The following is a 9,622-nucleotide window of genomic DNA, read 5'->3' as shown; positions in this document are numbered from 1 at the left end:
TGAGGCTGACACCAAGCGTCTTGCTTCTATGGAGCTTCTGTGTCCCTGGCCAAGTGAACCCCGTTCGGGGTGCCGAGGAATGTGCATTAGCTTCGTCCCGTGTGAGAGTCAAATTCACCTCAGGTGCACCTCTCCCGTTTCCCTTCCCCCACTCCAACATCCAATCCCACAGATAAGGTGCCATTTCCCAGCCTTACCGTGGGCTTGGAATGTGGAACAGAGCAGCCGTCCGTCACAATTGTCATTTCATACATTAAACAACGCTGACACGTTCTAAGGCAATTTGTACAAAGTCTTCCTCGTGCTGCCGACTAGGTCACTGCAATCAGTGAAACTACAGACTGGAAACAGGACACATAACTCAGTTATAAAATTATTTAATCTTTGAGATTAGGTCAGCTGTACAAAAACATCCAAGTGAGGACGGCAGACAAACGTAAATTTTAAAAGTCTATGAGCAATATACATTTCATGCCAGACAGGGGAGATAAACAGGTCTACTTTACAAGTCTAACTCTGTCTTTCAAGACTCTAAATTTGGGATTGTTGTTGATCTTCTTGTTGAAAAGCGCAAGCACCTCCTCCTCCTTTCTAAAATTTCCATCACCATAGAAAGAGTAGTACGCCGCCAAAACCTGTAAAGAGGAACAAGCTCTTAACAGCATATTCAAAGGTAACTTCAGTATTTTTCAATCTGGACCCTGTTTTCCCAAGTTTTTAATGTCTGACTGATGGAAACAACAAATTCTGAATTTTCTGCAGCCAGCAGCTGTCATACAGGCTGCAATGTGACCATTCTGGGGCATTTGTGCACTGTCAAATTCTTGTTTTTGCCACTGATAGGCTCAGACTTGTATTTGAAGTGTTTGACAGAATCATGGAAAGGATCCCTACAGAGACAGACCTTTTGTAAAAGAGTGAGTGTGTAGGGTCCTCTCTCTAACACTGTCAGACACTTATAACAATCTGAGCCCGTCAGAGGCAAAACAGTCACTTTCAGTGGGTGTAAACTGACGAGGCACAAATGTCCTGAGTGTTTACCTTGGAGCTTGTTTCACCGCTGCTAGCTGCAGCCCTCTCATTTATTTCTCAACCAGTTACAAAAATCGTTGTTCCTATTGGTCATGTAGGAGCTATGATTTAATTTAGAAAGGAATGGGTTTTGTAAGATTAGTGGGATGAACTAGTTTTGGTATGCTTTATATTTTTGTATTGTTCAAAGTTTTTTGTGGGTGTTTTGGGATTTTCTTATTTGTTATTTTTTGTGATTGTGGTTATTGGGAGAGTCAGTCACATGGATATGGTCAGTGACACTCTTCATATAATAATAATAAGATAATCTTCATGAACATCTCATGTTCACGTGTGGTTTTTTTTGTTGGAGACAAAGGGTGAGTGGGTCGTTGTATTTTTTTTTGTTGAACTGCACTTTTCTTGGTTCGCTGTGATCATCTTAGTTATAAGTTTGTGCACGTTATCATAAGTTGATTCCCTTTCACTGATAAGTTTATTTAACATATTTTTGGATCTCAGCAAATCTTTTGTTGGCCTGTCAGACAAGTTAACCACGCCCAGCCTCAGCCTCTCAACTCTCAGTCGCTACATGTCACTTAGACACAAAAACACAGGAAAATAATTTCCAGGTTGAAAAATACTGAGGTTACCTTTAAGCAAAAGACAACTCTAATTATCACATAATATTTACAAGAACAACTTGCTGGGTGAAGTCACATGTTGTACAAACAAAGAACTATAGACTCATGTCCACAGAGTAATAAACACAGTCCATGCCTCACCTTCTTCCTGAGTTTCTTTACTGACAGTTCCTGGTCATCTGCTTCTCTCAGTACCGCCTTGATGTTTCCCTTCCAGTTGAATTTGCCTGCAAGTTAATCAGAAACATAAATTAGCTCTCAGTACAGGGTGAATATTCACTGAGGTTCAGTTCCTCACTGTCAACAAAACAAGCAACACTGACCCCTGGTGGCTTTACTCTTTTACACCACCATTTATTTTCTAAAAGATGAGCAAAGTCATGCCTGGAACCACATAATACCTTTGGGAACCTCTTGATCCTGAGTCTCCTCTGATGTGTCAGCAGCCTCTGCTTCTTGTTCAGCTAAAAGAAAGAAGATATAACAGTTATATAGTTAACTTAATACTAACATAATTAACAAAACTATATAATACAATAAAAAGATTGTCGATTATAAAGAGTATACTTTCAAACACAAGGACATAATAGAACACTGCAAAAAAATGGATGTTCTCAGTGTATTTGAGCACTTGCACTAATCTTTCTAATATCAATTATTTACATTTCTTTCAAGATTTGGTGGCCAAACAAACTTTGCAAGTTACCGATTCAAACATTTAGCCATTTCACATTGTCATATCAGTGTTCATTAAAAGACACAAAGTTGCAGCACTACTAAGAGCAATACATGGAAATAAAACAGCACCTCTTTAGAAAATGCCTTACCTGTCTTTGTTTTCTTGCTGGATGTCTTTTTTTCAGCACTGTCCTGCTCTTCATCTTCGTCCTCCTCAGAGGCGCGTTTTCTCTTCCTGTCCTTCTTTTTCTTTTTGCCCTCTTCTGGCTCCTGAGCAGCTGTCTTTTCAGTGCCTTTCAGAGCCTTCCCATTCTTCTGTTGACGGGCCTCTTTGCGCTCCCGTTTGTTCAGTTTCTTTTTCTCAACATCTGGATGGCCGTTCTGCTTTTCATTTTCAGTAGCATCCGCTTCAGCCACAGCCTGTTTAGGTTCACTGGTCTGCTGGGGGGCCTCAGGAACCTGTCAGATTGTGGGTGGGTAATGAGAGTCAGTTGGGATATGAAAGACGTGGGAAACGTATTTTTGTCTTTCCTTAAGATGACAGAATTTATTAAAACCAGACAGCAAAAGCAAAACCACATAAAGGATAACCTAGATATAATATTAACTGGGTAAAATAAACCTCTGTAATGTGTTTCAAGTGTACTTCAGTATCACTGGAAGCTGCTAACTGTTGAATTTCATTACTTTGGATTTAAACTGTACAAACTAAATCTCATTTTCCACCTTAATCTATGCTGACAATGACTTAGATGCACAGGGAACAGTCAAACAATAACAGTAACTATTAGGCTAAGTGACTTACTTTGTCAGCTGCAGACAGGACCTCCCACACTTCATCATGAAGACTTGTATTGGCTATTTTAAGACTGTTTCTCATCCAATTCTGAGGAAAATACCAAAATTTGATATTGATTACCTCATGCACACACACACACTGTTCATCACATACATTAAATGGTTGGTACAGACTTAAGTAACACCGACCTGAAACTTGGCCTTCTTTCTCGGTACATTGTCATAGGAGCTGACTTGTTGGAGCACATCTTTTAGTTTTGCACTGACTCCAGGTTTATCCATGGCGTCATGGACTCTCTTCAGGAAAGGAATCAATAAGTTGAAAACCAAAAACTCTTTCTTTAAACACACACAGAACATTAACAGTGATGGACATCATTCTCAGGGTTTTACCTGGATCCACTGCTGCTGTTTCACATCTCCTTTGTTTGCCTTGGCCTCGTAACCTTTGCCTCCATACTTCTGATCTTCACTGATGCATTTGATGTGGTCCTTGTAGTCATCGCCCCTGTTCAACATGCACAGAGAGGCACAATTGCACACACACAGAGTGGTTAAATATCAAGCAAACATTAGCTAGAGTAAACAGATGTTGAGACACTCGGTAATTACCAGAAGTCTTTTCCACAGTCGATGCAGGACAGGACCTGGCAGCCCCGGCATATGTTCACGTGTTTATCAACCTGAGCTTTCTTCAGGGATTCACCACAGCCGTTGCAGGTGAAAAACACCATTTTGCTTTCACTAAGCCGTAATGATAACTTTGATTCAACCGGATCTACTAAAAGAGATACCGTTACTACCACCACTGATACCAACGTAACAGTTTTACGTTAGAACGAAATGAAGCGGGAGCAAATGCTAGCTAAAATAAGCTAACGTTCGCTAATGACATCCAAAGCTAGCAAGTGTTTAAATAAAACAATGACTGAAGTAACAGAGGGTTTATTAAAGCATATAAATGTCGTACGCTGCAATTTACACGCAACGTGCCCCCTGCTTGGTTCCAGTCGCTTAAACTTTTCAAAACACACGTGACCACACTAACACACGGTTGCTACATTAAAAGTCCTCCGAGTAAAAACGCACTCAGAAAGAAGTTCCGGTCAGGGTGGAAACGGGTGTTGAACAAAGTTTTTAGTGCTATTCACAACCTAAATGGCAACTAAAAAAAACCACTGTGACACGTCGAAATATATTACACTGTCACCGTTTTTGAAGTGTCGAAATAGTCACGTTATTTGTTTCATGTTTAAAGCAGCGCGAAATACAGGTCGTACCAGGAAATGACGTCACGTTGTTACATTCGGAAAGTGACCCATCATCCAAATAAAAGGTGGACTCCTCAGATGTAGGTTTGGACTTATCTTTACTGAACTAACAATATTTGGCACTTGTCCTGGTTGTAAATTGAATAATTGAGTGATTTTGTGAAACATCGATTCACACCACCCACCGCTGTGGTCGGTTAGCATAGCTTAGGAGTTAGCATGTTAGCGGGTTTCGTCCCAATTTTTGCTTGGGTGGTCTCGTTGCACAGACACACCGGATTCTGCGCGGTTGTTGAATTGTCTGTGTGAATATACCATTTGTTACCAGCACTGGCTTACACCGCCTTTAAGCCGTTTGCATTTCAACGACTAGCTAACCATAGGAATAATTAATATCTCCTTACTGAGAGATTTGTTGTTTTTGACATGTGTCCCCTTGGCCAGCTTTTAGATGGAGTAGTTGGAGCAGACTGGTCCATCAGCTGAGTGAACATGGACACCCTGTCCAGCCACAGCTCCTACCTCCTGCAGCAGCTGCAGGAGCAGAGGATTCAGGGTCTGCTCTGTGACTGCATGCTGGTGGTCAAAGGTGTCTGCTTCAAAGCCCACAAAAATGTCCTGGCAGCTTTCAGCTCCTATTTCAGGTGCCTTTGTGTCTTTATATATGTGACATCACTATTAAATGGGCATGAGGAACCCATTTATGAGGCTTATCCTGGTTGTGATCATATTCAGGATATGGTTTTTACATGAGCACAGAGAAAATGGGTTATTCATATTCCCAGAGTTTCTCATAAACAGAATATGTTGTTTACATGCTCTAAAAACATAATCATAAATGGGTTATTCATGTCCATGTAAACACACTCAATGAGTTAGTGGCATATTTCTATCCTTATCGCTTAGCTAAATAATCATACGCTGCTGTTTCAGGTCTTTATTCCAAAACTCCCCCAGTCAGAAGAACGAGGTGTTCAACTTGGTCATCCAGGATGTCGGAGGCATCGGTCAAATATTGGACTACATGTACACCTCCCATCTTGATATCAACCAAGATAATGTTCAAGCACTCCTGGACATTGCTCAGTGTTTGCAGGTTCCAAATGTTCAGAGCATGTGCAATGCTTTCCTCAAGCCTTGTCCTCCCCCAGTGGAAATCCCAACATTTTCTCTTCCGGGCATGCTGAGCTCTGAGCATGACTGCCTCTTGGGGAGCAGTCTTCCTCATGATGTTGACCTCCACTGTCCCTCTGAGACCCAGAGGCCTGGCTTCAGCAGCGACATGGACCACACCAAAAGGATGCCTGTTTCGGTGCCTAATAGCGGCTCAAACTGCGACACAGCTAGCAGCACTCAGGCGCCAACAGAAAAACAGCTTGTCCACGGCTACAAGCTCCGTAACTTCTACAGTAAGCAGTACTTCAAACAAAGTGCACTCCAGACTAATAGTGCAGCCTTAAATCAAGGCCCAGGCCCTTTGGTTCAGGTGGGAGAGCAGCAGTGTCCGCTTGGGGTCAGCCAAGGAGGCAGCCACACTCCTGTATGCTCGGGAAACACAGTTCAGCCCAATCCTCCCTGTACGTCTGTAGCAGTTGAAAAGAACCCTGTCTCCTCTTTAACACCCTCAGATAATTTAAACACCCCCAACTCCAACTCAGCAGACTCCATGCTCAACAAGCCAGTGCGCCCAAAGAAGGCTGTGTACTTGAAGAAATACAACTACCTCCGGTCTCAGAAGGCTTTGGAGGAGATGTTTGCTGAGTCAGTCACCGACCCTGTCCTCAGCTGTCCCAAAGAGAGTCATCAAGAAGAGTCTGTGGTCCAGACTGAAGCTCCAGAGGCTCCTGTTGAGGACCTTAACGCAGACAGGGAGCAGGTTACAGAGACGGCAACAGATACACAACTTCCCAGTCCTCCACCTGTGAACCAAGAAGAGCAAAATCTGAAAACCGCACCAGAGCCACAGCAGCAGACAGGAAGCAAGCAGTATTGTTGTGATGTGTGTGGGAAGGTCTTCAAACACCCCAGCAACCTGGAGATGCACAAACGCTCACATACCGGTACTGTTCGTTATTTCCTTATAATCACACATCATATACAATAACATGTTCCTGTAATACAGTAATAATATTTCAGACTCAAACCTACATTTTTGTTGTTGCAGGTGAGAAGCCCTTTCAGTGTAACGTTTGTGGGAGAAACTTCTCACAGGTATCGTCTCTCGTACTGTTCGGATTACAAGCCACAGTTTCTCCTGATGAAAAACATAAATTGAGATATCTAACTGATGATGTTTTACAGGCTGGAAATTTACAGACACATTTGCGGAGACATTCTGGAGAGAAACCATACATCTGTGAATTATGTGGTAAAAGGTGAGGGAACCTTTCATGTGTTATATTTCATGTGTATTTCATGTATAGATATATTTTGTCAGTTAGTGGGTCTGCCTTTACCAATTACTAACTAGCCTTTCCTAGTTACTACTAATTACTACAAATTAATTACCAAAAACTTGGTAATATACCATGATTTTAGATGTGCCAATATAATGTCTCTTTTATATAATACTGCCTTTAGACATAAAAGAACTTGGAACGATAGTATATAACTCATTCTTGAGAATAGGGACAAAACCTTACTTTTTTGTTGTTGTTGTTGTTGTTGTTGTTTTTTTACTCTTCAGTTAGGCTGGGAAAAGATGTTCTATAAGATCAAAGTCTCAACTACCTAACAAACCTTGTAATGGGCCAACCTCCCAGTGATTTATTTTTTTCTTGACGAACATACGCGATGGATGTCAGTGGTAAGATCTGATGGAGTTGATGTCTTACAGATTTGACAAAAAGTTGTATCATAGCAGTCATTTTATTTTTCAAAGTTGCCAAGACTTTGCTTAATGCCAATCAAAATACTAATTTTTAAAGCACAGTTATTTTGATTTAGAAGGGCAACAGCTGACATGCTATGATTGAGACACACCTGATAGCAATATTATTTAATGAATTTATAAAATAAATAAATAAATAGAAGAGAGAGCTTACTGGAACTTGAGCAGCATTCCTGCATTTTTTGAAAACCAGGAAGTGAGACAGGAATCGTTGTGATATAAGTGACTCCTTTATACGCCAGATTAAATGTTGTTCTTACATTTTCATAAAAAAATCTATTTTCAAACAAAGACGAATATAGCAATACTTTAACTACATTTTACACACTGTTAGTTTTAGATTTTGAAGGCTTTGAACACATTTTGTAATAGTTTGAACTTGTTAATTCTTGTCTGGGACGAGGCTGTTTTCTGCCACAGGGCAAGTTTAGAAGTTAAAAAAATGAAAGCAGATCAAAGTACTTCATAAATCATATTATTTCATATACACAAATCCTTTAAAAATAATGCTTTACCCCAGACATGTAATTAGTGTGTTGATAAATTATGATTTTATCATTTTTTGGCAGGATATGACTTGTCCCAATTCTCAAGAATGGATAATACCTGAGTTTAGGCTTTGTGATATTTTTCTCATATGACACAGCCCTAACAGTCCCTACAGTTGTCTATAAATTGAATATTCATCTGTGTTTTCCAGCTTCACTGCATCAGGGGATGTCCATCGTCACAAAGTGGTCCACACAGGAGAGAAGCCACACCTGTGTGACATATGTGGTCGAGGTGAATGACTGCTCTTAATTACTAACTTAATCCTTCATTCTTAGCTAATAGTCTCATTCTTGAGTGAAGCCGTTACAAATAATTAACAGTATTGTTAGCTGCTTAGTGCACAGAGCCAGCTGGAAAATTGTAATGCACTTTGTGTTTAAAAGACCCGTGCTAAATTGTAATGCACTTTGTGTTTAAAAGACCCGTGCTTCATTCACTGTACTCGTCTTGTCGTTCAGGATTTAACAACTTGAGTAATCTCAAGGAGCACAAGAGGGCTCACGCCACAGACAAGACACTGACATGTGACCAGTGTGGAAAATCCTTCAACACGCACAGAAAGCTTGTGAAGCACAAGGCCCGCCATGCTGGGGAAAAACCACACAGCTGTGCCACCTGCGGTAAGATACAATCTCTGTTGTGTTGGAAATATTATTAGTTGTAGTTGTATAAAATACAATTATTATTATTATTTTTTATTTTTTTTTAAGATATTTTTTTGGGCATTTTGCCTTTAATGGACAGGACAGGTAAGCGTGAAAGGGGGAGAGAGAGAAGGGGGGATGACATGCAGCAAAGGGCCACAGGCTGGATTCGAACCCGGGCCGCTGCGGCAACAGCCTTGTACATGGGGCGCCTGCTCTAACACTAAGCCACCGACGCCCCATAAAACACTATTTTAGGACTGAAAAAATTAGGCAATAGAAAATTAATTGGCAACACTTTTGATAAGTTACTTTTTGAAACCAAAAATGTTTAACATTTGATGATTCCAGCTTCTCAGTTGTGAGGAATCCAGTTTCTGTAGCTTTAAATACACATGATGGGCCTGTCTGTAGCATGATTAAACTTCTTTAGGTATCACACTATATCAGCAAGTTTGACTGCTAATTAGGGTCTGGGCAGCTAAGCTGCCAGGTAGGGCTGCCACGATTATTCAGACTCAGATTCAGAATACTTTATTAATCCCCGGGGGGAAATTGTTTTTGTCAGTCGACTAATCGATGACTAATCAACTACTAAAATAATCGGTGACTATTTTAGTAGTCGACTAATCAGTTTGAGTCATTTTTCATAGAAAAACTATAGAAGTACCCCAAAATACTCTTATTGCAGCTTCTTACGCTCAAATATTGGCAGCTTTGCACACTCTCCCATGACGGTGAACTAAAACCCTTTGGCGTACAAAACAAGACATTAGATGACATAATTTTGGGGTTTGGGAGAGACAGGCTGACATTTTTCGACATTTTAACACATTTTTCAATAAAATGGTTAGTCGACTAATCGAAGAAATAATCGACAGATTAGTCGACAATGAAAATAATGGTTAGTTGCAGCGACAGATTAGTCGACAATGAAAATAATGGTTAGTTGCAGCCCTACTGCCAGGACACTATTGTAATCCTAGGTATTCTTCTTCTTTCTTCTTTCTTCTTCCGAGGAAATCATACTTCCCATGGGTGAAAACTCACCAAACTTTGCACAAAGGTCCAGTCTCATGCCAGATATCCTCAGCTGTAAACTCAAGCAAATAGTCCTGATGGTGGCGTTACAGC

At 40.7% G+C, this 9,622-nt stretch overlaps 2 protein-coding genes across 2 annotated transcripts in view; one reads left to right on the top strand and one right to left on the bottom strand.

Annotated features, from left to right (window-relative positions):
- Nucleotides 1-361: 361 nt before the first annotated feature.
- lyar (Ly1 antibody reactive homolog (mouse)) lies at nucleotides 362-4,204 on the bottom strand. Its single transcript, XM_050037927.1, has 8 exons — nucleotides 3,744-4,204; nucleotides 3,525-3,639; nucleotides 3,321-3,428; nucleotides 3,139-3,219; nucleotides 2,483-2,792; nucleotides 2,057-2,119; nucleotides 1,797-1,882; nucleotides 362-635 (listed from the first exon to the last, which is right to left on the bottom strand). The coding sequence occupies exons 1-8, from the start codon at nucleotides 3,863-3,865 to the stop codon at nucleotides 498-500; spliced, it is 1,023 nt and encodes a 340-aa protein (XP_049893884.1). The 5' UTR covers nucleotides 3,866-4,204; the 3' UTR covers nucleotides 362-497.
- Nucleotides 4,205-4,360: 156 nt separating this feature from the next.
- Nucleotides 4,361-9,622, top strand: part of zbtb49 (zinc finger and BTB domain containing 49) — a 7,629-nt gene continuing 2,367 nt past the window's right edge. The window contains exons 1-7 of the mRNA XM_050037884.1: nucleotides 4,361-4,482; nucleotides 4,847-5,046; nucleotides 5,336-6,462; nucleotides 6,567-6,613; nucleotides 6,704-6,777; nucleotides 7,993-8,075; nucleotides 8,303-8,464. Coding sequence (XP_049893841.1) covers nucleotides 4,895-5,046; nucleotides 5,336-6,462; nucleotides 6,567-6,613; nucleotides 6,704-6,777; nucleotides 7,993-8,075; nucleotides 8,303-8,464 — 1,645 coding nt within the window. The 5' untranslated portion in view covers nucleotides 4,361-4,482; nucleotides 4,847-4,894. The remainder of the gene's footprint in view (nucleotides 4,483-4,846; nucleotides 5,047-5,335; nucleotides 6,463-6,566; nucleotides 6,614-6,703; nucleotides 6,778-7,992; nucleotides 8,076-8,302; nucleotides 8,465-9,622) is intronic.

Source organism: Epinephelus moara, chromosome 24 (assembly GCF_006386435.1).
Source record: "Epinephelus moara isolate mb chromosome 24, YSFRI_EMoa_1.0, whole genome shotgun sequence".
Taxonomy (NCBI): Eukaryota; Metazoa; Chordata; class Actinopteri; order Perciformes; family Serranidae; genus Epinephelus; species Epinephelus moara.
Note: the sequence above shows the minus strand (reverse complement) of the source record. Positions and strands in the feature narration are given on the sequence as shown.